Here is a 27,604-nt window from a genome sequence, read left to right on the forward strand (position 1 = left end):
GCCTTTGTTCTCCGGAGGTGATTCCAGACCGTACTGCAGGAATGTAAAAGCTTGAAGAGTCATGCAGTTGTTGTGTCTGTACTTTATTTCAGCCTCAGTCTTTCCACTCAGGTCTCATCTGTCATCATGCATTGGCTGAGTCTCACCAAGGAGACTAAGCAGAGTAATGAGGGGGCACTCCTGCTACGGGAGGTGTTAGGGCTGCATGGTCATCTTAGGAAAAGATACTCGATTGGAGAAACACACCGCATCTCGTAACACACGGTGCTTTGTGAAAAGAATAGTGCTCTGGGCAATGCCTGTGTTGCTTCGATCAGTGTTACACTGAAGTTGTCAGTGTGTATGACGGGCCGTATGTGTGATGTTGGTGAATGAAAGCAGTGTGTGTCCTTGAGCCCCCCATCCTTTCCTCTGAGTGACTGTATGAACTGTCACTGACACATTGCAGCGTGCTGTGGATCAGCCGTGCCGAGACACAAGCACTGCTGCTTTCTAGGAGGACGAGACACAGTTGTTGACAACATGATGAGGTGTTCCAATTTCACTGCCCGTGACAGTAGCAGATGCTCAGTGAACTTATAGGGACAGAAAAGAAGGAAAGAACAACTTTATGCATGAACACGGTATGTGTGAGGCTAAAGCTGAGTTGAGAAGTTGCTGGTTATTTAAGGCGAGACACTACAGGCAAAAACATTGTTATTTTCACTGGCTCATTTAGTAAGTTTTGAGTCATCCAGAGCCGGACTTAACAACATTTTATTCCTAAAAAACATGGTGGAAATGTTGACGGTATTTTCTGATTTATTCAAGGATACAAAGAGATATCCAATATTCCCTCTGTAAAAACATTTGACTTTAATATGTCAACAAAATAAAACCTTTTGAACCTGGCTTTGTCCAACGTTCAGTTTTCTGTTCCAGAAATGAATGCAAATATGCAAATATAAATTTGCAAATGCTTCATTTGCATATTTCAACTTAAAGTTTCAGAAAACTTGTAATGCTAAAAATAATTGTCTTCATGTAAGTTATCAACTGGGGAATTTCATAGTGATATCTATTAGTTGTTAGTTGTTTATCCTATTCTCCTATTACAGCCTAACTGAGCCTCTACTGTGGCTGTATGCTCCATCAGTTTAGTATAGTCGCTTCTAAAATACTTAGGTAACTAGCAGCTATTGTGTTGTGTCTTTCTCTTCTGCCAGTGCAGTGCTCTTTGTGATTACTTGACGGCATTGTGCACTCAGTGCATGCCAATGGATAAATGTGATTAAGACCATGGGTTGTACAATGGAATTAGAGTTGAGAATCAGCCAAATAGTGCTGACTGTGCCTGTCAGGGCTCAGATGAGAAGCAGGCTGTGTTTGCTGGTAGCTGGTTGAAGGAGGTTAGCAGCAGTGGCCTGAATCCCTGCGTGCAGCTCGTCCACCGCTAACCAGAGGGGAGGCTGCTTGACATTTCCTTTGAGTCCCGATGCCACATCAGCTCATTTCCTCACTCTTGTCATTTCTTCTGTTTCCCGTTTATCCTTGATCCCTCTGTCTTTCTGGCCGCCTCATCTTTTGGCCTCTCATCTTCCCTCCTTGTTCAGTTCGTTTCTATGTTTCTCTGTCACTCCTCTGAAGAAAGAGACGAGCGGGTGTGTGAAAAAAAAAAAAGAAGAGTACTCTATGCTGTTACCATGGCAACTGCATCTCGAAGCTGAGCCAGTACTCTTGCACAGAGCATGCGCGCTCCCTCTCTCATTCTCCCTCCACTTGCCTTACTTAGATTAAAGCTTACCTCTGATGAGAATGTAGAGAAAGAAGATGCAAGAGAAGAGGCCATGCTTGTTAGGCAAGAGTAGAGTTTCATAACCCTCCAAGGAAACAATGTGCTTTTCTGTGTGATGAATCATTATTACTGATGGCAGATATCAAAGACAGACATTGTCAGTGAACTGCACACAGTGTACAACATAGGAAACACGCAGTGTACGCCTGCACTGTAAGGTGCCTTCTTCTCTGCAGAGGTCCAGGTCGCTGGGTTGACAGAGGTAATTGTGGGTAATGGTGTGGTACAGGAAATGAATGCATTTGCAGAGATCTACTGACATCAATCTCTATTCATTTGGCAATTAATCTGATTTCATGAGAAGATGTCCTAATAAGGGGCCCCATTTACCACAAACTAACTTTGGATTATGTGATTTGTATTCTCGATGTTCTCTACCTGTGTGCATGTGTTCTCAAAGGGCTTTTTCATTATTGGCTGACGTATCGTACACATCGTTTTCCACCACTTCAAAGCAACAGTAACTACTGATTTGGGTTAGAAAAGTCGTCATGTTTGGCTGTGTGCTCGTTAATGTGTTGAGAACAGAAGTGAAGGATGTCCTCAGTGGGGAACAGAAATGGTTAGACGGCTGTTTTCAGATTATTTGTTGCTGTGAACACAGCACAGCTGAGACTGGAATATTCACACAGACAGCTGTAGATGAATGCATTGTGTCATGTGGCCCAGATGGATGTTAAGTGAGGGAGGACGTCAGCGTCTGTTTGGCTTGGACCGAATGAGAAAGTGCGCACCTGTAATGCACACGGGGGAGACGCTCGTTATTTTCAGCTTGACTGAATCGAACTGAGTGGCGAACGTGATAACAGATAGACATGGAGAGTGTTTGCTTCCTTCGCCATCAGAACACGACTCCCGATGGAGTTTTTCCTCTGCAATCAGGGAGTTTATTTGGCAGTCATATCCATGATTCAGGCAGTGAGGGGAAATTGATTCAGCAATTTAAAGCTTAGTGCCCAGCTGGATCAGACGGCGAGGGGAAGATGAGGCCCTGAGTGGACATACAACTCCACTCTTCACTTTTGTCCCCAAGGAGAGGAATTCATCTCTGTCAAATCTCTGTGATGGTAAGTAATGGAACGGTTGTGATCGCACAGCAGAGGAGGAGGAGGAGTGAGTCAGGAGTGTTTCACACTCTTTTAACCACGTGCAATATGTCAAGACCTTCCCTGATTGGGAGTTGGAGGGGGGTTGTCTCTTCTCTGAACCAGTGTGAACTGGTTGTGTTCCTGCATACAGCTACGTTCGCCTATAACCCCAGGAGCATTGTGTTGATGTGATTTGCTGCTCGTAGGGGCAGAGAGACCTCCTGGGTCATCTGGAGACTGCTTTAAATACAATGTCTTGGAATGATGTCTGGGGAACATTATAATACACAGGCAATATTTCTATATGCTGTGTTGAGCGGATTCCACTGAGGATATGTTCACACATTATGTGCCTTTTCTTCTTTTTATAAAAGGTTATGGATGAACATGTTCCAGGGTCATAAGCATGGGTGCGTGTGCACACCGCACACGCAAGCAATATAAAAGCGGATAAAAAAAGATTTTATTTCTCACTTGAAAAAGTTGCCAAAAACAGACTCTATCAACTCCTTAATGGCTCCATTAATAAGTTCACCACTTGCCACTGACGTTCAGGGACTACAAGAAATACAGTTTCTCCTTAATAGATGTCAATGTAATGCACACAAAGTTATTTTTATTTTTGTTTCATGCACATTAAAGTACCCAACCCACGTGGGCTTATAAAACAGTAAAAATACATTTGTAGTGGTGAAACAAGGCTTGTCAGAGAATAATATACAGTATTATATTTTTACATAAAACTCTGTTGGGAACAAAATACTTTTACTACGATGGCTTTCCCAGCTCTACAAACAAAAAGGGTTCCCGGCTTCCTAAAACGCAACTCAAGTCTTTATCATACAAACAGAATAAATCTGATGTCATATAAGATGAAGTGAAAATATTAAATCCATAAAGGGGAAATGAGCGGAGACGTCACATGTTATTGCTTTTGGCAACTAAAAGATATAATGTGCAAATTAGTGAATTTAGGATGAAAAAAGCCAATAATATAATTTCCTAAAACTACAGCTTTAACATAATGTACTGTAAATATAACACTGTTACCTGGTGTGAAAGTAAATTATGGAATTGTTGATGAGAACAAATTGAAGGTTTCTCCAGGGGTGTCTATGTGAAAAGTCCCAATTTAATTTCCTCAATTATCCTCAACATCCTTCTAGTAAGCCTCTATTAGACAGGCTTACAGTACACTCGTCTCTGAACCGACACAACTGGCTGAACTCTACGTTCACTTCAGCCGGTATTATTATTCAGTCCACCCACACCTATAACATTCCAACTGATTTCCAGGAAAATATTGAAATTGACAATGTGAGGTAGAAGTTGATGAGATAAGTCGTGGGGAAGTGGCTGCACAGAAGAAAAAACAACAACACTAGATGATTGTGCATAGCAAATCTACATTACTCAATCTAAGAACCTTCTGTATACTGTAACATTATACTGTGCATACTTGTGTTGTTTAGTATTAATGCCTGAATATGTTTTTCATTAGACAAATCAAAGACAACAGTATGACATGAGCCTATATTACTGTACCTCATATGCATTTTAGGCAGTTACATAGTCCATAGCACCATGGGGCGATACAGACTGCAGCATTACAAGCATTCATACCCGGTCAGGGATGATAGTTCTCTTATCAGTTTTGTTGGTTTAACACCTTTGCGACTGAAGGAATTCACTGTTGATAGCCATGGCTATCTTGAGGAGTGCTCATGGTCCAATTCACTAATTCATTTTTTTGGTAATCGTCATCTTAGTGCAAGAGCTTGTCTTGCTTAAATAGATGATCATTATCTGGCTCAGTGAGGTATTTTATAATTAAAGTGAATGTCCTTGACGGCAAGGTGAATTATGTCTGTGGAAATTCTGTTGTATCAAAGAGCTACAGCTTTCAGAATTTGTAATGAAGGTGGGATCCTGGTGCCAGTGCCGGTATTATTTTAGGGTGAATGCAATTCGAGTTCAGAATTTTTCACAGTCTCCAGAGCTCCCGCTGTCATCGCAGCTCTTTTGATGCTACAAGAATGCTTGCATTAATGCTTTTGACATGGCATTTTGAAGAGAGGTTCTGCTCAGTTTAGAGACTATTTGAAATATATTTGTTGTGTTCTTGTCTTTTCTCAGGTTGGTGTTACTTTGCTGAAGAGATCGAGGCAGGCCCTTAGTCGGAGGTGAAGAGCAAGATAGGAGTCCCTCCCAGACAGCAGGGGGCAACAGCAGGCATGCAGGACTCAGCCTCGGACAGCAAAATGGCCAAACAGGTCAGCGCCGCCCTAATTACGCTAATGGATTACTGCTAAAGCCACAGACTGATCAGTTAATTAATAATAATAGTACCTTTTTGTTTATAAGATAGAAGTTCCACCAGCTATTTGGAAATCCATAACGAAGTCTTTCCTAAGTTTTTTAGTAATTAGCCTAGATGCTAGTTTGAAATTAGCATCTAGTGAAAGGTTGATCCACTAAAATTTATGAAATATTTTAATCAAATCAATAAACTTTGTAAACGTTATGCCTAAAAATAAATCTGACTTTGTTTTATACTGGGAAAAATATGTCAGCTAATAGTAGGCTATTCATGCGGTTTTATATGCTAACTTTACTGCCACTATTAGTCATTCAGTGTGACTTTGATGGCATAATATTTTGAGGTATATTATTTTTGTTCAATGTATTCTAAAATCTTCCCAGCTTTACATTTTTACTTAACAGAATTATATCAAGTCTCAGGTCAGATATGTTGGCCATCCATATTAGCCTACTCAGTCTAAATGGTACAAGCTATCGTTAGTTAGCTGGTTCAGTCGGTTGGTTCAGTAAGCTAGCAGCAGTTACACATTAAGAAGTGTGTCTGTTTGGTGCAACCCATTTTAATTTAGGAATAATCTTAAAACTAAGCTAAGTTTAAACCTGCAAAGGGCTGATGCAACCAAATCCAAAGCTTGTGTTTCATTGGGCTGAGCTGAGAATATCATTGCACGGCAGAAAAACAAATAGAGTTCATATTGTTTATATTGCCTTCTTTACAACAGGGCTTTGGGTCTTGTAGATGATGAAGATGATATTGGTTTTGTTTTATCTGGATTCATTAACTTACAGTATTTCATAATAATGCAGCAGTTGTGGCTGGTCTAAAGCTGAGTCTTCAAGTCTGTTTCCAAAGAGCCTGAAGAGTCTAATACATCCAGGGATAGCATCGCTGTGATATTATTTAATTTCTGTTTTGTCCTGTAATTCAGTAATAATACTGATAACTGGTAGTCAATGTAGTTTCCAGTAGATCTACATTATATTGTATGTTTTTTTTACAATAATTTGAATTAGCAGACTTGCACAGAAATCCAATATCTAATAAAGGCACAATGCTGACTGAACATCATTCACTTCCTCTTCTGCCTTTACAATATAATACATGTATCTAATGGCATACTAATACATTTCTTCAAAGTATTTGAACTGTTCCAAATATGCAGGCAGATGAAATGTATAACTGTGTTATTTACTTTTTTTTTATACATTCATGTTAAGGAACAGAACTCCAAGTATCTGGATGAACACAGAGAGACAGATGACATGTCAGAGAAGACGTCCCCAAACAGGAACCTCAAATCTCCCCAGAAAGGCTCCAAACGACTTAAAACCGTCCCCTTCAAAATGACCCTGCTGGACACCTCCGAGTTCGAAGGCGAAATTGAGGTAAGCACGGTGGAGAACAATTTGTGGGAACATGTTTCTTTTTAGAATTAGTCTTAACCTGCTTTGAACAAACCCTTGAAAAGAAACATTCTTATTTTCCTTTGTAGTTATTTCCCTTTGTGGGCAGTTGCATGTTCTCTAGTTCTGCTCCAAGCGGATAAAACGGTAAAAGAGAATAAAAGAGAGTATGCAATGCTGAGAGCTCACCAGGGGGGCAAAGCCAAAGCAATGTTACACATTTCTGGAATACACACAGTGGCACAAAAATAGGGCAGCATGAAAGTTTTCATTCTACACCAGATCTCTGTTGTCATTACTCAAGCAGTGGAAAAGGACATTTCTCGCTTGCTTGGAAAGGGAACTGAAGGCATGCATAAGAAAGGCGAGAAGAAGTAGATGTAAGTGCATCGCCTTAAGATAAACGCACCGAAAAAAGAAGAGGAATTTGGAGCTTTTATGACGAGCAGCAGCACACTTCTGACAGAAAAGGTCTATATTTCCTTCGAAAATGTATTTTGCAGGATTGTGATGGAAGGAATTCATATCGAATTGCTTGACTATGGAGCTGACTATGCAGCAATATTTTAAGCTTCTTGTTTGGGTTCAACCTTCGATTCCACTGAGAATCTATCAAGACACCCAAATCCAAGGTATGATGCGTCTGTCTGGCACCGCTGCCTCTGAACCGGGGATTACAGAGATAAAGCCAATTGGTGTGCACAGCCCAGTACTCTGCCTCTGCATCTCTTCAGCAAGACTGTCTGAGGGCGGGAGAAGTAATGTTTATGTTCATGGGTGGGACTTGGTATCAGTGTTGGGTACAACCTCAATACTTTGTCCAACTGGAAATTAGCGTCGAGTATCAACAAATGTCAGTATTGAAAGTTCGATGTCCTTCAACTTAAATGACAAGATCGGCCACTGTCTTTGACCGGTATTATAATCTGGCACCACTATCCGTAGGAACACAGTGTTTGTCAATGTCTTGCAAAACATAAAAACATATACATACAGTGACCCATACAAGAATTATTTATATGACCATTATCTTTTCTGCCACCGTTATGGTTTATGTTTGGAATTGAATGCTTGCTCAGATTCTTATGCTTGTTTACCTTTTGATCTAAATCGGGAAATTATTTATTTTATTTTTTAGTATCTGTTCAGGAGCTTTTAACTGTATCACACAGTCTTCCTCATCAGATGGAGTCACCCTCTGGAATTGTGAATGTTCAAGTTTCAATTTTTTAGACTTCTAGTATTTTTCAGGCTATGTTTAAAACTTGAGATCCACAGTTCAATCTTGACCAATATTATAATCAGTGGACTGCCTCTTTAATAATGATTACTAACTAAATGACACCTCGGTGTGTTGGTGCGCTTTGCTTGTTTTGCTTGTTAATTTGCATAAATTTACATTGTCCCCACAGATATTCATTGTACTTACACCTTGTACTGTGGCCTTTTGCACACACCAATATCAATATTTTGCACAACACTGCACAGCTCTTCCACACAAAAGATACATTTTAACAGATGTCTTTACTTTTGTGCTTTGTTTATTGTTATGCACCAAATGACCAATACAAATTGCTTGTACGTGCTAAAACTGTTTTTGATTCTGATTCTGAACCATTGAGCTGTTTGGTTCACTGTATTTTGTTAAAAGAGATACAAGGTTTATACTCCCCAGACTAAGGTATAAAAAAAGTATTGTTTTGGTATCAATACTGATTTGGTATTGCCACTAAAATCTTTATTAGATACTGAGGGTCACAGGATGTCCGTTTTGGCCAGTAAAAACATTCAGCACAGGCCGCTAACAGGGTGCTCGGAAATCTATAGTTATTACATGGTTGCAAGCCAGGTGCAGCCAAGGAGAAAATAGAAGAGCAATGTTATTATGAGTCACCCCTTAGGATACTTATGCACAAGTGAATGAAATTTTGTGTGTATGTGTGTGTGTGTGTGTGTGTGTGTGTATGTGGTGTGTGTTGTGGTGTTAGGGGGAAGGCTGCCTTTTACTGTATGTGTGAGGTAAGAATATCAGGAATGCTATGCTTGCAGCAACCGCTCTCTCAGTATTGTGAAAACATTCAGAAATACCTTTGGACCTTTTCCGCACCACAACAACAGTTAGCATTGCGGTTATGAAAGCCTTTGTGTCTCAAGTGCTCCTCCTAAGTATTCGCCCGCCCTCGCAGCACTGCCAGTCATTGCCAGATAAGGTTGTACAAAGCCACGTCTTGTCAGCCCATGTTATTTTTTCTTAATTCTAGTTTGGGGAGAGCCTCAGACATCCGTCATACTGTCAGACGTCATTGGCAGGACTCGCTCTTACTTCCTGTCTTTAATTGCAGGTGTAGAACTTCATGCCTCCCGCATCCAATCCTCCCTTGTGCTTCCATGACTTGGTAATAACAGTGTTGCGAGAAGGCAGGCCACACTTTGGGAGAGCTCTCCCTGGAGGAGGTTCCACATTAATTCATTAAGTCTCATGTCATGGATGCATGGCTGAGCCTCCCCGTGGTCCTCGGGCAGGAGGAGGCACCACGCCCATTCTCATTTCTCTCACCCAGTTTCCCCCTCCGCTCACTGGGGTTTAATCCGCCTGACTATGAATGGTCAAGCCTGGATGGGCCGATGTATAGAACAGGGTTATTTTGAGCCAAATTGCCAAGATTCTTTTGGGTGTCCATTCAGGTGGCAACGCTGAAATCATTATTGTACAATTGAATATTTAATTAATCCAGAGCAGTGGTGTTGCTAAACCCACCCAAATGAATTTTTTTGAGAAAAAAAAAGAAAAAGTGACATTCTAAGGCATCTGAATCACAACAGCGTGATAGATCTCAAAAAGAGAAGGAATTCTTTGATGCTTCCACCTACAAGTGTCTGAAAGACAGATGGTGTGTTTAAGAGTGGAGAGGCATTTGTTTTGTCTTAAAGCGCACCAGATTTATGCAAATTTACTTTATTTTGGACAAGGGGGACCTGTGTCCTATTAGAAATTGGCGTCAGTGTTTTCTCCAATGTTTTTATGATGATAAATTTAAGACGAAAATATGTCTGTTGCTTTGTAGTTATTGCCATCTTCTTTTTTTAAAATATTTTTTATTATTATTTTCACAGTTGCAAGTACCATCAACAGTAAGGGCAAACATTCTTATATGTTCACCCCAACCCCATGGGCTCACAGAGATGAACAAGTATAAGTTTAGTTAGAAAATAATAAAAATTCACATCCAAATGAAGAATAAAGTTTTCAAAATGAAAATATTTCACTTAATTTTCATTGGTTATGGTATTTTTTATACTTTGATTGATTGATATATTTTTCATATTAGTGTTGAGAGTTGTGCCCCCTCCCCTTACCAAGACAACAAAGTTCTATTAGATCTAGCATCTTCATGTTGCTCTCAAAGTTCACCAGATGCATACAATTCACTTTAAAATGTTAAAGAAATTTAGAAGGTCCGCGGAGGTACTGCAAAATTGTTTGTAGATAAAGCAATTAAAAAAATAACAAATAAATGAATTAAAAAATTAAAAAATTATTACAATATTTTTTTTTGCTTTGCCATTCACATTCCCTCCTCCACTGTACATCGATGTGAAGTCCACCCTACTCCTAAGACATGTCGACACGACTAAGGCCAGGTAACATGGACCTGGCTGACATGACTAATATATTGACGATGCAACCAGCACAGAACACTATGGGTGTGTAGCGGCTTTGCTGAGTGCAAAACTCCCAGACTTACTTCTCCATCATCATGCCATCTGAGTTCCTTTAAAGGTGATTGTACTACCATGCAGGTGCACACAGCTCCACCTCACCTCTGGGCTAAGCCCACCCAAACTTGAAAACCTAGCTACGCCCCTGCTCCAGAGCACAAAGCGAATAGACTGGATCATGTCATGGATTATTAAGACTACACATGCTGATTTGTTAATTAAATTGTGCTGCCTTTCGCTCACGTCATACAGCATATGCTTGCTTTGCATTGACAATGTTGCCGTTAGGGACATACTGACTGACTTGATGAGAGCTTATACGCACTTCCCGTACTTTCAGTACTGCTCCACCATCCTTTCACCCATAATGAGGCAAAGGTGAAAACCTTTTTCAAGTCCTAGCCTTGAGATATTAAGAAACAAGACAGCAGAGGGAATCATGCTGTATCTGTTTCCCTGGCAACTGGTTGTTCCACCTCACAGTAGGCTCCAGGTGTGTGTGTGTGTGTGTGTGTGTGTGTGTGTGTGTGTGTGTGTGTGTGTGTGTGTGAGAGAGAGTGTGAGAGTGTGTGTGTGTGAGAGAGAGTGTGTGTGTGAGTGTGGAAACGGTGGGGAGGAACGTAGGCATGCAAACAAGACTGTGAGACTATAATTCTATGTACGTGTGGTTCAGTGTTAAGCCTTAACATTAACATATTTCTTTCATTGTTCTATATTTAACAGTGGCATATGAGCCCGTGCTTGAATTTAAGTTGTTGAGTCAACATTTCATTTACTCTAATACATTAAAGTCAAAACAGTTTTGGTATGAAACAAGTACATGTGGCTGACAGTGCAGTAACTGAATTTAAATAATTACATTTAAAACCAATCAATACTAGGGAATTAAATTACTTAAAATAGGATCAGGGTTATTCTATTTTGCAGATATCAAAGCTCCGGCTAACTAGGTTTTGAATCTATGACCTTTAAGTTCAGAGGCATGTGTGCTAACCACTGAGCCACTAAGATAACAAACAACTACTGTCTTTTTCATTCTACAACTCAATGGGATGCAAACCCTCTGAAGCGCTATTGTTATCAATGGAATGTGGCAGGCACCACTTAACTAGGAATAATGTTTTGGTTTTGAGTGAAATGTTTACCCAACTATTGTCATACAGTTTGTTACAGATAGTCATGGTCCTCAGAGGATGATTCTTAGTGACTTTGGTGTTCCGCTGATTTTTCCTGTGTTTTTTTACCTGATAATGCTACATTGTGAACAACAAATCCATGTTGATATCTGCAGGAGAGCTAGTTACCGTTAGCTGTCAGCAGCCGATGGGCAGCACAGTCCTGCTTGACTATATAACAGAGCTAACAGCTAGCGTTAACAGAGGTTGCATTAAGTTACAATATGATGCGTTCAAGCTCTATTCATTAAAAATGAGTATTAGGCGAAGGTCAATTATAACAGTTTCCATGATGTGTTCAAATGTAATCTTGTAAAATGTTGTTTTTGTTGGGAAACTTGAATAAATACAGTTGTTTTCACAGCAAAATATGGAATTATAATCTGTTTAACGCTTAAACAACAAGCAGTATGCAAATGGTAATGAAGGAGTGTATATTGAAGTACATGGGATTTTTTAATCTTTTTTTACCGTGGTATCGAACTGGGTATAGAGAATTGTGAAATTTCTCTGATATTGGTATTGAGTACTACATTTCTGGTATTGTGACATCCTTAATCCTTAGTCTGTTCCCAGTACATCTGTTTGTATCTGTTAAATATAGAACAAAAAAGAAGTATGTACAATATACAATGTACAATATGGGCTATTCTGGTTGATATTTTGCTCATTGTCAGAGAAAGATATTGGGTGTGATGTTAATTGTGACATTATAGTGTTTTCATTGTGTAACTGAATGGGATGTAAACCATCTGAAGCACTATTGTTAGCAGTGGAATGTGACAGGCACTAGATAATCCAATCCACACTCAGATTTAAATATGGGATTATCTTGCTTTCTTAGAAATATAGTTTTTGTATTATATTGCATTTCCCTCAGGTATACCAATATTAGAAAGGACCACAAAATGTATTCAGGAAAAATACATAATTTGTTCAAATACATTTTGAAGTGCCTGAATATTGAATTGTTTCCTTCTCCGCCTCTTCAGTTTGGTACACTTGTCACATACAGGCTATATACAAGGATATACTGATCTCTGCCAAATCTAGTCCTTCAGCACTGTGAGCAAAAACGTGTATTTGTGCATCCTGATGTAAACTGGTCCAAAAAATGAAACTCTGACAATGAAACTGTGAGAATAACACTCTCCCTTGACAACATTCTTGTGGCTTGAATATGAATGGAAACGGTCACCTTGAACTATTGTACAGTACAAAGACCAATCTTCCCCAGCAGGTGCTTTATTGTGTTCAGAACCAGAGAACAGGGAAGCAATCCTAAAAGCACAGCAGTCTAATGGGGTTTGATATTGATGAACTAAATGTTCCCAATAAAACTGAGGTATGTTGAAATGTAGAAAGAGAATCTTTCTTCTGCTTTCCTCTGCGTTGTTGTTGTTGACCTTTTTACCCCTGCTGTGTGTCATGTATGTTTGTTTTAGCAGAAACATTCCAAAGGACAGACCCTGATGGACATGGTGTGTGAGCACCTCAACTTGTTGGAGAAGGACTACTTTGGTCTGACCTTTGCCGACACAGACACCCAGAAGGTCAGTGAATTGTGTACCACAGTAACCTCGTGGGACGTTTCGGTGCATAAACACGTTGCTCACAGAAAGATCTGTATTCCTCTCTCTTGTTGGCTGAGTCAGCTTTCTCAGTGCACTATCCAAAGATGAATGGAAAAATGCGTCTGGACAACAAGCAATTGGAAAATAAGTGCAGTTGTAGAAAAGACGAAAGAATTACTCATATACTCTTTGCAAGATGTGTTGGAATTTAGTCAAACACATATTTCTCAGAAGCCGACATAATCTGAGTTAAACCTCCATTGACTGAATCCAAGAGCCACTGTTTATCAGGAACATTTGAAGAATAGTTTGTTCTTGTGCACAGACCAGGCGTTCTATTATTTTCATATAATCGACTAAATGACACTGAACTGATGGGTCCTAGCCGTCGGCCCGTATAAGTGCTTTTTGCCAGATGTATGACTTTGATTGACGCAAGCCTCCCTAAGGGCCGGTATGTGGTTGCACAACAGGCTACCGAGGAACCTCCTGTCTTTTGAAGATAGGAAAAATGACAAGACTAAGTCCCTTTTAACATCTGGAGCATATCCCCTGTCACCATCATCAGCTTTGGCATACTTTGCCAGCTCACATGTTGTGACTTGATGCATGTAGGACAACCAAAGCTTTGGATTGAGCGGCGGCCTATACAGACAGGTTAACTGGGGTGTTAAAGATGCAGACAGGCTTGAAGTTCAAATATTTTCTTCTCTTTGAGTGTAGGTAAGGCTACGGCTTAACTCGATATGACAGACATGTCAAAGACAGGCTTATCAGAGGGCAGATTGATCCTACAGTCTGGGGTCATCAATGATTGGTAGACCAAAAAAGCCTGAGAATTGAAATGTCATCTCAGATGACCTTTCTCTGTCTCAGTGGGGGAAACGAAGATTGAATTGGTGGAACATTTATACTGTGTGATTACTTTATGAACTAAGGTTGCAAAAGCAGAGCCTTGAAGAGTCAGTGATTAAACGTTCCTCCTGCTTTTCTGCAGAGAAAAGCAAAGCAGCAGAGAGTGTCCTACTAATTGAGTGCTCTTTGGCCTCTGCTGATATAAGAGAGATTCAGGGGTACGATAAATGCCTGCGGCTCATTAAAGTCTTTAGCAGCCTGATTAAACACTGGAAGAGATAGTGTATTTATGCATGTGTACATGAGTGTGCGTGAACGTGAAGGCACAGTTCAAATTGCCAGATGCTTGCAGTTTGCCCAACATGGCCACGGCTGTGCACTGCACTTTATTAAGCTCTCATTCTCAAGATTCCACTCTGACTGATGTGATACCAAATGCCAAAAAGACTGTCAGCATTAATAAGCAGTTGCTGTGAGGTATTCAGTTTAGCAGAGATCACCGTCAGCTCTCGGCACCACAGGCAGCGTAAGTGCAAGTGAAAGGATCAAAGTAACACGTTATATTAACTCATGTTACTGTGTGTGTGTGTGATTCATTAGAAATCTGTTTCTGCTTATTAAAGAATATACATTTTTTATTTTAGTCATGCTAGCAGCAGCACTGTATTGCAATAGTCGGCCGGTCGGTCCAGACTGAAATATCAACAACTGTTGGATGGATTGCCATGACATTTTATCCAGACATTCAAGGTCCCCAGACGATGACACATACTGACTTTGGTGATCCCTTGACTTTTCATCTCGTGCAACCAGGACGTTGATATTTTTGCTTTTTAGTGAGAAATCTCTCAAAAACTATTGGATGGATTGCCAATTTGGTACAGATATCCATGATGCTAATCCTAATGACTCTGGTGATTCCCCTTATAGCACCATTAGCAGTTCAAAATGTTCACTTATTCATGGAAATATCTTAACATACAACAGATAGTGTCAAACATTTTAATGTCCATTACTTTGATTTATGCCATTGAGGACTTCTCATTAATCTCAATTAATAGATTTGAATAATAATGTTTTATAAGTTTTTAAAAATGACCAAATCCCTTACTTTTGTGTTTTTTTTAATTGTATGTCTTTGCTATTTTTTATTTTATCTTAGCTTTTATGTTTTTAAGACACTTACAAATAAATATATATTGCACTTTGTAAATGGTTTTGAAAGTATACCACTCTAAAAAGCCACATTTTGAGTGAAGACATCCTCTTTATACCATCAGAGATTCACATTTTGAGAAGATGACCCTGATGAAGGCCGCCAGCTGAAACATACTGATCATTTGAGGGATCACAGGGAAAATAATAGTGAAATAAGAGGATGAATATGCAATGGGAGAGTCCTTTGAAAACCATAAGGCTGCTGAGAGGAAGCTAAAATACAAGATTTACTGAGATATTGAAAAGACTAGAAACCCCCATTAGGAATAGAATATGTATAAAGGTACTCTTTAAAAACAAAAAAACAAAATGAACACACAAACAACAGAAAGCAAACGTAAAGGAGATTTTTCATACAAATTGTTTACTGTTACAAACTGTTAAAACCAATTTTAGCAGTGTATAGAGTACTTGAGGGAGATATTTCATTACCCTCTTGATTGCCGTCTGTGTGTTGCTGTTCGTCTAAACAGCATGATTAACAAGTAAGTCAGTGTGCACTGCACCACTGATGACTACTTTAGCAAACCACATCGGAGATGGTGCCCCTACAGCCAAAAGCGGTTCATTGCACGATCAGATGTGATGTGATCAGATAGGTAACTGGCTGCTAGTGATTTAGCAACACAATGAAGAAACAGATGCTTGAATTAAATCAGCTCAGCAGGGGAGGGCTCCGTTTCTTTATACAACCATATGGAAAGGCTTTCATTAAGAACACTGATGGCAATTAGAGAAAAATGTGACACCGGAGTGTGCATCCAGTCGGCCCTGTGTGAATTCTGCCTTCTGTCTTTCAGAACTGGTTGGACCCCTCAAAGGAGATCAAGAAGCAGATGCGCAGTGAGTCTTTTCCAAGTAGATGAGATTTTTTATATTTTAAAATTCAATCAGTTTAGATTTAAAATTAAATTGGTTAGTATATGAACTGATGCAAAGTTTTGTGTTATATTGTTGCATCCTTGGCTTGTTAATACAATGTTGTAAAGTGTTCCTTAGACAGACATTCTAGTTAAAGGGACAGTTCACCCGCAAATCAAAAATACATATTCATCCTCTTACCTGTAGTGCTATTCATCAATATTGTTTTGGTGTAAGTTGCTGAGTGTTGACATATCGGCCGTAGAGATGTTTGTCTTCTCTCCAATGTAAAGGAACTAGATGGCACTCGGCTTGTGGTGCTCAAAGCTAAACAAAAATGACATATGGAAAACAGAAAAGTCTGTTTCCAGAAATCATGACTGGCTCAAGATAATCCACAGACCTTGTTGTGAGCATTTCCATCTACAAACCTTTTCCTATCTACAAAACTACACCAGCCAACCGTATCACCGCTCAGAAAGGAAGCGTGCATCTTAGCTAGCTAACGTTACAGCTCAGCCGAGGAAGACGCCATGATACAGTTAGCGGGTGTAGTTCGGTAGAAAGAAAATAGTTCCTACATCAAACTGCTCATGACTATCTGGAGTAACCAGGTCATGATTTCTGGGAAGAGAAATTTCAGTTTTGTTTGCAATCTAGTTCTATTATATTTAAGATAAGGCAGACACCAAAACAATCTAGATTGATAAATACCACTACAGGTAAGATAAACATTTGTATTTTGTAATTTTGGGGTGAACTGTTCCTTTTAATCTTCTGGATCTGATTGTCCTGTTATTTCTCCTCAGACTCTCCGTGGCACTTTGCCTTCTCTGTTAAGTTCTACCCTCCAGATCCCTCCCAGCTCACTGAGGATATTACCAGGTGCAACATGTCTTTTCCACACACGCACACTCTTACAATGCCATTAGTTCTAACTCCTCTAGCTTTGCTGTCAAATGCTCTTCAGAGTTAATCAGAGGAGAAAATGATTGCTTGCACATGTCACTTTTCCAAATGATTTGCCTTTTTTACTTTCCTAAATACAAGTGTTTACATAAAATTAATTGTAACAATTTACATGGTGTATTTGCCCTGGTGTCAAAGCAACCCAAATCCCTCTCTACTTTTCGAGGATTAGACCTGGCATGCTACAAACTGCCATAGATTAGCTACGCTGAATACTTGTTGGAGCTTGCCTTGGTTCGGGCTTGTTTGACTGCCAACACCCTCCTCTCCTCCCCTTTTTGTCTCATCTGACAGATACTACCTGTGTCTGCAGCTGAGGGATGACATGCTGTCAGGTCGACTGCCATGCTCGTTCGTCACTCACGCCCTCCTGGGCTCCTACAGTGTTCAAGCCGAGCTGGGGGACTACGACCAGGACGACCACGGCTCCGACTACGTCAGCGATTTCCGCTTTGCCCCCAATCAGACTCGAGAGCTGGAGGAGAGGGTCATGGAGCTCCATCGAAACTACAAGTACTGGACACGATGTTGTTTAAATCAGACCTCCATATATGCACGAAACTGTGGGAATCATTGGCTGATGAGTTATCTGTTGTGTCGAAACACCCCGCCATGCATATGGCTGATAGATGCCGTCACATCGCCGCACCATCTGTCATTGAAATGTACACAGTGCGATTCTTGCCAGTGTGAGAACACTTTCTCAGTTACAGGGTCTTCACCACTATGATTTTGGCATTGCTTTTTGGCGTATGCCCAAGCATGATGCTTTGGGGGATGGGCAGGACGAATTTAGAATTGAACACATCAAGTATATTACCAACATAATTCAGTTCCCACTGTGCAAGATTATGGGTTTATTATAACTACTTCTGTTGATGTTGGTTACACATATTATCGTTATTCTGCCCACAGGGGGATGACTCCAGCAGACGCTGAAATTAACTTCTTGGAGAACGCAAAGAAACTGTCAATGTACGGGGTGGACCTCCATCACGCTAAGGTTGGCTGTTTCCAAAGTACATTTTAATTTGCATTAAACTGGGTTTTTTATGATGCATGCAGTGTTTCTGCTTAATCATTTCTGCCTCTTTGCTGTCCCTTGTTTGCTGTAGGATTCTGAAGGGATTGACATAATGTTGGGTGTCTGTGCCAACGGCCTGCTGATTTACCGTGATAGGCTGAGGATCAACCGCTTCGCCTGGCCAAAGATCCTGAAGATCTCCTACAAGAGGAGCAACTTCTACATTAAGATAAGACCTGGAGAGGTACGCAGCATGGTTGAGGATAATTAAAGGGGGACTTTACTAATTACATTTTAGACAAGTTTGTTTAGCAGTCTTTGGTAGTGCGACTCAACTAAAAACTGTTATACAATCTCTTCTCTAGCTTTGGAAGAGCCTGGTCAAGTCTGAAAAATGTCTTCAGAGTTATTAGGGCTCACATTTGTAACATTATGTCTGCGTTACAAACTGTGGTTGCGGAGTGACCAGGCAGGGATTACTCTTCTAGATTCTATTGAGTTGCATTATGGGGAATGTAGGAACCAGTGTTTTTGCTATCTTAAAGGGATAGTTTAAATAGTTTGAAGTGAGGTTGTATGAGGTACTTATCATCCATATTGATTATGGATAAGTACCTCATAAAACTCCACTTAAAAAAATCAGAACTATCCTGCTTGAATTATGAATTTTTAAAACTTTGTCTCTCACAAGTTCTGCGGCTTTATTGAAATGCAACACTGCATCAGTGGATTACTATTGGGAATACTTGTATTCTTTTTCTTGTGTAGAGTTAGATGAAAAGAGTGATACCACTATTATCTCTGTCCATTAACTATGAAGCTTCAGAAACAGCTAGCCTTATATCTCGTTTGTTTAATCTGTACAAAAGCCAAAGTAGAAACATAACAAGGTGTAGCTTTTGGGTGGTTATATTTCTTGGCCAGATGCAGTCACCTCTTGGAGTCTCTGCTGGTAGTCTGGGGACAGGACTCCAGAAGGTCAGTCTTTACACCCTTTTTATATCAGTTAAACAAATTAAATATAACCTGTTAGCTGTTTCCCCCCCGGCTTCCAATCTTATTTTGTTACTGTGACAAAGTACAAACAGCTGACAAATTAGACGGACCAAAGTGTAACGAGATATACAGATGTTAACAAAAGACTGATGAAACAGACTTTATGATATGAATATGGTACAGATATTTAGTTGGTTTTATTACTATTGTAAGTGTTTGTATGCATGTATGCAAGTGTGTTGTGTGCTAACCATCTCCTGGTTCCAGCTACACATTCAGCATACAGACATGAGCATGGTATTGATCTTCCCATCTGATTCTCAGCATGAAGGCGAATAAGCCTGTTTCACAATTTCCATTAAGCCATGACCTCAGATTCTGAGTGCAGTAATAGCTGATGTTCTGTCACAGCTGTTACTGTTGAAAGTCACTGCAGAAGTTAATGTGTGGTCAGTTGTGCTGAGCAGAGGGCGGTAAAATCCTCCGCTTTATACCTCCAGTTTTGCTCTTCTGCACAGCCGGGGTCTATATTCTGGCCCTCCTCATTGTGCTGTGCGGCTCTGCAGCTTATCCTCCATGCTGAGCCTCAGTGTGACAGGCTGTCTGGGCCAGACCCAGTCAAGTGACAGAGCCGCACAGTGAGCCTGTGATCGAGCCAAATAAAGAGCCCCTTTAACAGAGCGGCTGCAGCTGCAGCCACCGCCAGAATAGAAGGATAAGGAGTGTAAATATAGAGACGTGGAAGAGTTTGCCTCCCAATTTCTCCCAATGTCTGAACGTTGCATGTTATCCTTCTTCTGCCTACATCTACTCCTTTCTTCCCGGTCGGCAAAATCCATGTTTTAAATGTGTTGTGTTGTGATGTATGAAGTATTCAGATACTACACTGTAAAGGTGCTCTGTTACAATTAAAAGTCCTGCATTGAAAATGTTGCTTAAGTAAAGTATAATCAGTAAAATGTACTTGAAATATTAAAAGTGAAAGTACTCAAATAATGTCCCCTGTGGCTGTTACATTATTATATATTATATCATTAGATTATTATTTCTCATGCATTAATGCAGAAGCAGGATTTTCCTGTTGTAGTTTGCTGAGGTGAAGCTCATTTTTAATATTTTGTATAAAATTGCAACTAATGGTGATTTTCATTTTGGATGAATCTGCTGATGTCCAAACCTCAACATTAACTCTAACTCTTAACATGATTAAATGGAAAAACAGAAAATCTATCCAAAGATTCTTGCATGCAAAATGACCACATAGTTGCCAATTAATTTATGTCCATCTATTAATCAGCTAATCATATCTGCTGTACTTTAAGACATTTGTCTGCACAAATCTGAACCTGCAAAGTAACTAAATCTGTCAGATAAATGTAGAGGAGTAAAAAGTACAATGTTGCCTCTGAAATGAAGTGGAGTAGTAAGTTCCACCACAGTGTAGTCTTATCTATGCCAGCACAAAGTAAAGACTGCTTTATTGATTGGGTTCAGTGTTCCTGCAAATATGACATGTACTATACTTATTAAATATTTTATGAATGTATCAGGTTGCTCTGAACTTTAGTCCACAGAGTAGTGTTGAGGTTGCCCCAGTGAAACACAGCTGGTGCAGTACCCCACACCTTTCTTCACACTTCTCTCTGTTTCCCTGTCCTCTCTCCTTTCCAGTACGAGCAGTTTGAAAGTACAATCGGTTTTAAGCTTCCGAACCACAGAGCTGCCAAGAGGCTGTGGAAGGTCTGCATCGAGCATCACACCTTCTTCAGGTAACGATCCATCTGGTTTCACGGCTGCAAAGTTCTCCTTCAAAGCCTATCAAATCAAAGTAAACATTTCAGGTGCACACACACACACTCGCACTGCTGTTTGTTTCATGTTGCAGTATTACTGTTGTTGTTTTCACAGGCTGGTGTCTCCAGAGCCTCCTCCTAAGGGCTTCTTGGTGATGGGTTCAAAGTTCCGATACAGTGGAAGGACACAGGCTCAAACCAGACAGGCCAGTGCTCTCATAGACCGGCCGGCTCCGCACTTTGACCGTTCCACCAGCAAGAGGTACCTGCTGTCCCGGAGCCTGGACGGAGGTGAGCCACAATGCATCTGTTATCTGTTTATGAACGGTCTGAAGAGTGTATTTTTAAAAGTTGATTCCAAAGTTACAGTTCTGAATCAGAGCTTTTTAAAGGAACAGTTTCTGGAAATATTTCTTTTTGCTTTCTTGCAGAGTTAGTTGCAGTGTCAGTGTCTTAACTTTGCATAAAAGCTGGAAGCAGGAGAAAACATTTAGCCCGACTCCATCCAAAGGGAAACAATCCACCTACCAGCACCTGTCCAAGCTCACTAATTGCCACATTATTTGTTAAATCAATAAAAAAACAAGGTGTAAAAACAATAACTTGCAGTCTTACGGGGTGCAGGAAGTCACCGTTCCTAGCCAAGAAGTAATATAATAATAATTAACCCTGCTGTTTTCATACTTTGAGTTTTTATTTATTTGTACATTTTATGTCCAACTACTGCTTTAAAACCCATCTCAGTTGAACTCTAACTTGACTTAATAAATAATGTATCATTTGTCCTCAAGGAGGACATTATTTTCTATATGAAATGTATTACAAACATATTTGTAATGCATTATTATGTGTGTGTGTGTGTATAGCACTGTATAATTATAGTTATAAGTACACATACATATTCATAATGCTTTATAACAATAATCATAACACATTATAAAGCATTTTATAAAGACTTATAATGTCAAGCCTCGTAATACTTCATAATTGCTGGTCACTCGCTGACTTTTTAGATTTAATGACATTTTTTCACTTTACTTATAGAGACTTAAAACCAGCTTGTTGTAAGTGTCCCCCCCCCCCCAACAGAACCCTGTGTTTAATTTTATATAAATATATAGCGCCAAATGTGCTCTTTTATTAAATAATCTAATTCATGTGCACGTTTCCGTGTTTACGGCGTTGCTTTGCGCATTCACATTCTCTCCGTTTCGCAAACAAACGAGAGAGGAGAGAACTATAAAGTGCAAAAAAAGTCAAAAAGCCAACACATTAATTATAAATGGAGTGACGTCGACTTCAACGTTCAGAAACTCAGGCGAAAATATCCGCGTTTTTTAAACGCACATCCCGAATCAGTAACAGTGATGCTGGTGTTAGCTCTGCTATAACGTTAGCTCTGCTGTTTGCTCTGCTGGTATTAGCTCTGCTATAACGTTAGCCCTGCTGGCTGTTAGCTCTGCTATAACGTTAGCCCTGCTGGTGTTTACTCTGCTGGTGTTAGCTCTGCTATAACGTTAGCTCTGCTGTTAGCTCTGCTATAACTTTAGCCCTGCTGGTGTTAGCTCTGCTGGTGTTAGCCCTGCTGGTGTTAGCTCTGCTACTACGAGCAGCCAGAGTGCAGCTTGTCTGCTGCTGGTCCATGTCCCGACCAGAGCGGTAGTGTTTCAACATTAATTCAGATTAGTTTTATTCATGGTGTATCTTTGGAATAACATTATAATAACATTAATGCTTTCGAACAGTGGTGGCTGAGGGGGAAGGCGCTTGTTTTTGTTTTTCAAGCAGCACTTTATCGCTCAGCAAAATAAAAATAAAAGTCTAAAAACACACAATGTTAACTTTATTCAAACGCACTTGATTCGTCCTTTCAGCTCATGCAGTTTGGCATGTTTCGTGCTGTAATGCAGGTCAAGAGCCTTTTCCATGACCGCAAGCTAACAAACACTGGCCTTTTACTTCCACAAAGAAATAATTGTTCGTCCATTTCTTCTGGAACATTCCGCATCCACCTTTCTCTTTTTTACTCTCGCCATGCTGCGTTCACTGATGTCAATGACCGTCTCGTTTAATCTTGAAGTTTTTGACATGAAATGACCACATGATGACATGCTCCGCTCGTGTTGTGTTCAAGGACCCTGACCTTGGCCAGGAAAAACAGTCAGTCGCCAGTTATATTCTATATCTGTCTAGATTTGGATTCATTTTTTTGGAGTAGATTTTTTTGCGTGTGTTTAATGAATTACCTCGCGGGCCGTACACACAAACACCCCCCAAAGACACGTGAACGCCCCCCTTTCTAAACTATTGCTTCCAGCCCCCCCCCCCCCCGACGTCCTCTGAACGTCCTCTGAACGCCTGACTTAGAGTAACTTAAAATACCAATATAATGCATTATAACAGTGATTGTAATGTATTTGAACAATATTAAAATGTATTGCAACGATGAGAATTATAATACACTATGATCTCTGCAGAAACAGTTCAGTGAGTGACACACATGCAATATTGTGATATTTGACCTTGTAAGACATTATACAATGCTTTATACTGTGTTATGATTATTGTTATGAAGCATTAGGAATATGTGCTTATAACATATAGACTGATGTAAGTAGAATTTGATGCATTATATGTATGTTTATAATGCATAGACATGGAGAGTGTTACTCAAAGCTTATGCTAAAACAGGTCTTTCTGCACATGGACAGTCTCTACCTGCGTCCTGAAGGAAGGAGTTCTTATTGGTAACTGTAAGCATGTGGGGAAAACAGAAGGCACCACACAGAAGTACTGACTCGATAATGCTATGGCACAGGGGGAGAAGAAGACGATGGGGTTGGACGGACAGGTGATTTAATACTTCAAATTGTGTTACCAGCAGAGTTCTCAAGGCCGATTTCAGCCATGTGTGAGAACCACGATGGCCTCACCCACCGCAGCGTCAGTGAACAGCGTCGCCTCAACAGACCCTCTATGGACGAGCAGGAGACCGAGCTTGAGCCAAGTCTGGAGCAGGACGAGGACGACAAGGACCAAGAGCTGGAGGACAAGACAGAGGAAGAATATGACGGCGATGTCACTCCAAGCAGAAAGAAAGAGATCATGGTAGTAAAGATTTCCTCACAAACTTTGACTTTTTTAAGAATTTCTATTGTGCCGAAGTACATTCTGCTGGTCCACATGTATAAAGCTTTAGTCACTTTGAAGACAACTCCGGCCTTGGTGCAGGGACATTGCATGGACTGCAGGAGTGCTGATGTACATAGGTGGAGTACAAGCCTCTCAGGTCAATGTAGGCTTATCCAGCAGGGCATAGCACTGTGGTGGCTTTGGTGGATTTAGCATTTACTAACTTCTCCTTTCACTCCTTTCACTCCTATTCACTCGCAGGCTTATATACTTACACTGCACTGCTCATAAATCCTGCTGACAGCTTTACAGTTTTTTAACCCTTTCTCAGTATGCTGACAAATGCAAACTCAAGCCTAGCTTTCTGTTGCTAACATGCTATTTCTTTTTCTAACTCTTGCTGGCGATAAGGAGGAGGCTGGGTCACCAGTTGACAGTAAACAGGAGGTATTTGGTGTCTGGTGATTTGGTTCCTGTCGGTCTGTTTACCCGTCTTTATTCATCCGTCATTACGTAGATCTGTCTTATTGTATTTCATTCTCTATGTGACAGTCAACTCTGTCCATCACATAGAACTGGACTGCATTGGACTGCATTGCACCATATAAGCAAGTGATGCTGCAAAGGTTGTTTCTGGGCTCAGTTGTCATAGTTAAGCATCCCAGCAAACATTTGACTGACAGTGATTAGTACAGTGGGAACAACTGAAGCCAAGAATTTCCACAATATGACATGCTCAAAAAGCTTTAGAAACCAGTTTGATATGATTTTATATTGATGATATAATGATGTGATTCATTTTCTAAGATTTTCTGATCTAAATAGTTTTCTCTCCTGGTATTATGACTTGTGACAGGTGAGAAAAGGGTTTTGCCTGAGTTCCTTTTTTTTGTTGTCATCTTTGAAAACATTTGAATAAAGCTTTGGCCGGGGATTTTGTTGTCGTCAGGATCATCTATAATTGTTGTTGTTGTTGTTGTTGTTGTTGTTGTTGTAATACTACTTTTGGCCACAAGAGGCTGAAGTGCACCACTACTCCCTGTTCTAAATAGGCCTAAAAGCATGCACATTTTCTTCCAGGTGAGTTTTAATTTGTCCATGCACCGTGAACATAAGATATTGTGTGTTAGTAAGTTATGTAACATTATTGTTATGACAGTATGTGTACCTTGTGTTTAGAGTACATGGAGAAATTAAAACTGACCTGGAAGAAAATTGGAATGCTTTTAGTCATATTTAGAACATGAGGTCGTGGTGCTCTTTGGCTTCTTGTGGCCAAGATTGGTATTACAACAACAATGATTCTGACAACAACAACAACAAAATCACCTGCCAAAACCTATTGTTTCACATCTGGAAACAAAAGTAATTTTTCAGGCAAAACCTTTTTCTCCCCTGTTGAAATGTGTTTAGATCAAACATATCACATTCATATCGCTATTATCATCTATTCCAAAATGTTCACTGGGATGTATTTCCAAATTTGTCTTGGCACGATAATGCGTGGCCAAATCTCGCCCTCCTGTCTGTCTGTCTGCCTCCTGTCTGTCTGTCTGCCTCCTGTCTGTCTGTCTGCCTGCCTGTCCTCTGACTGACTGACCTTCTACCATCCTGTCTCTGCATCTGACCTTGTTCCTGCACTCTCTGACCCTGCACTCTCCACTCTTGCGCTCGCCCCACCTCCTGCTCCAACTCAGCTATCTCAGTTGGATTAGGAGGCCTCTCCTCAGCACAGACGGGAGGTACAGGTTCCTGTCTTCGGCCCTCGTGTTTTTTGTCATGTGTCCGGCTGTTTGGAGGTTTTTACAGATTCATATTTACCTGCACCTTGGATTAAAGGATATTTATTACATATTTTTTGAATGTCATATTCATTTGAAACATCTGGTCGCTGTGAGCACACAGTACTTTCTAGTTTCCACTTTGAAAGTCTCAGTGAAATACCTTTGAGTGTCTAGGAAGCAAATTGGTACCAGTCCACTCTCCGTACTTGGGCTGTTTGGGGGGACTTGATCCAGCGACCCTCCAGTTCCCAAGCTACGGCCGCTCTTGTGAAAAATGTAATATTCTGACATCCTCGGGCCTCGTTATATAACTGAAGCTATCTAAAAGGGGAAATGTCTCAAAATTGTCAAAAGTCAAACATTTTCATCTTACATTTTCCACTGGAATGTTGTGGAGTAGCTAAAATCGATCCAAAATATTAGAGAATGTACAAAGTTACTTTCCACCCCTGATTGTCATCACTCCAAACAAACACACCATTACAGAGATTGATTCATCCAACAAGGTTAATAGATGTTACATATTAATTTCTTAATTCATCTACTTTGCAGTGAGTGTTTAGTTTCTAAAAAACTAATTCAGTTGTAACGATAAATGTTTTTGTTTTCTGTGAGCTTTAATAGCATCTTAAGTGTCATTGATCTCTCTGGGCTACAGCACCAGAGTAAAACACCAGCATAAACTCTAGTTAACATTAGTGTTAGCATTTCACATTGCATCTTCTCCTGTATGTGCAGCGCTATGTCCCGTCCTGTTCAGTCATCCATATCATGCGTTGATGTTTAGTACTGCTGTTGAAAAGGTTTTTGATATCCCGCTAATGCTTCCCCGCTTCTCTCTCCATCTTGTTTTTTCTTCTTCTCCTTCCGCACATTCTCCTCCAGTTTTTGGATAAGTCGAAGGACGTCTTGCTGAAGCACCAGGCCAGCATCAACGAGCTGAAGAGAGCCTTGAAGGAGCCCAACAGCAAGCTGTCGTACCGCGAGAAACATCTGTCAGCCACCTCCCCAACTGGCACGCCGGAGAAGAAGGCTGTGAGTAGACTTGTGCGGGGGTTGTGCATGAGCGCTCTTAAGTCCACTATGGTCAATATCTCAAATCCAGTGAACTCTGATGCTTGACTTTCCATTAAAGGGCACTGATATTCCCATCTGGCCGCTTTTCCCATCGTGTTGAATTGCTCTTTTTGGGGCCTCACTCGAAGTAAAACAGGCCATACTTTGGTGACACAGAGCAGTTTGGTCTCCTTTTGTCCCTTTGTCTGTTTTTGACGAATCGCAGATATGTTTCTAATCAGTCCACGGAAGTTTGCGTAGGGAGCAGGACGGGATGGATGGGTCAAACAAACACAGGACTTTTCCCCCGGAGGCCACTGTCCGTGTCCCGTTTGAAGTTAATGTTGACTTTTATAAATTTACATCTGGAACTCAAATTTTTGTTTTCTTTCAATTGACAATGTTAACCATGTTTAAAATTGCCAACATAATCTGGGAGAAAATACATTTCCCTCGAAACGTTATTGAGGAAGGTATATTTGTAGGGGACAGGGCTGCACAGAGACACTTTTTGTATACTCTTTTCATTCGAATAATTCAAGCCTGAAGATATGCTACCGGTATGATTATTGAAGGTAGTTATGGCTATTTTTTCCCCTAGAGAAGGTTCAAACAAGTATCTCCTGTGCAAAGAACTCACAGGAAACACAACAATCTGCAGTTTATTTTATTTATTTTAAGAAGTGTATAATGAAGTGGATCTCTGGTGTACCAGAATAATTCTGACAGTATCTCAGAGGTACTTGAAGATGACTGACAAGTAGCACAGGAGGAAGCATCTTGATGAGATTAGATGTTT

At 40.3% G+C, this 27,604-nt stretch overlaps 1 protein-coding gene across 8 annotated transcripts in view; it reads left to right on the top strand.

Moving 5' to 3' along the window:
* Positions 1–27,604, top strand: part of LOC115007887 (band 4.1-like protein 1) — an 80,548-nt gene that overhangs the window by 33,086 nt on the left and 19,858 nt on the right. For 2 of the 8 annotated variants that reach the window (XM_029430983.1, XM_029430985.1), the window contains exons 2-14: positions 5,059–5,195; positions 6,463–6,630; positions 12,992–13,096; positions 15,991–16,033; positions 16,861–16,936; positions 17,315–17,533; positions 17,936–18,023; positions 18,136–18,288; positions 20,712–20,809; positions 20,949–21,124; positions 23,715–23,941; positions 24,377–24,412; positions 26,635–26,784. In XM_029430983.1, coding sequence (XP_029286843.1) covers positions 5,157–5,195; positions 6,463–6,630; positions 12,992–13,096; positions 15,991–16,033; positions 16,861–16,936; positions 17,315–17,533; positions 17,936–18,023; positions 18,136–18,288; positions 20,712–20,809; positions 20,949–21,124; positions 23,715–23,941; positions 24,377–24,412; positions 26,635–26,784 — 1,578 coding nt within the window. In that variant the 5' untranslated portion in view covers positions 5,059–5,156. Of the gene's footprint in view, positions 1–5,058; positions 5,196–6,462; positions 6,631–12,988; positions 13,097–15,990; positions 16,049–16,860; positions 16,937–17,314; positions 17,534–17,935; positions 18,024–18,135; positions 18,289–20,711; positions 20,810–20,948; positions 21,125–23,714; positions 23,942–24,376; positions 24,413–26,634; positions 26,785–27,604 lie in introns of all 8 variants that reach the window. The other 6 variants (XM_029430977.1, XM_029430979.1, XM_029430982.1 and 3 more) reach the window with 6 other exon arrangements.

Source organism: Cottoperca gobio, chromosome 5 (genome assembly GCF_900634415.1).
Source record: "Cottoperca gobio chromosome 5, fCotGob3.1, whole genome shotgun sequence".
Lineage (NCBI taxonomy): Eukaryota > Metazoa > Chordata > Actinopteri > Perciformes > Bovichtidae > Cottoperca > Cottoperca gobio.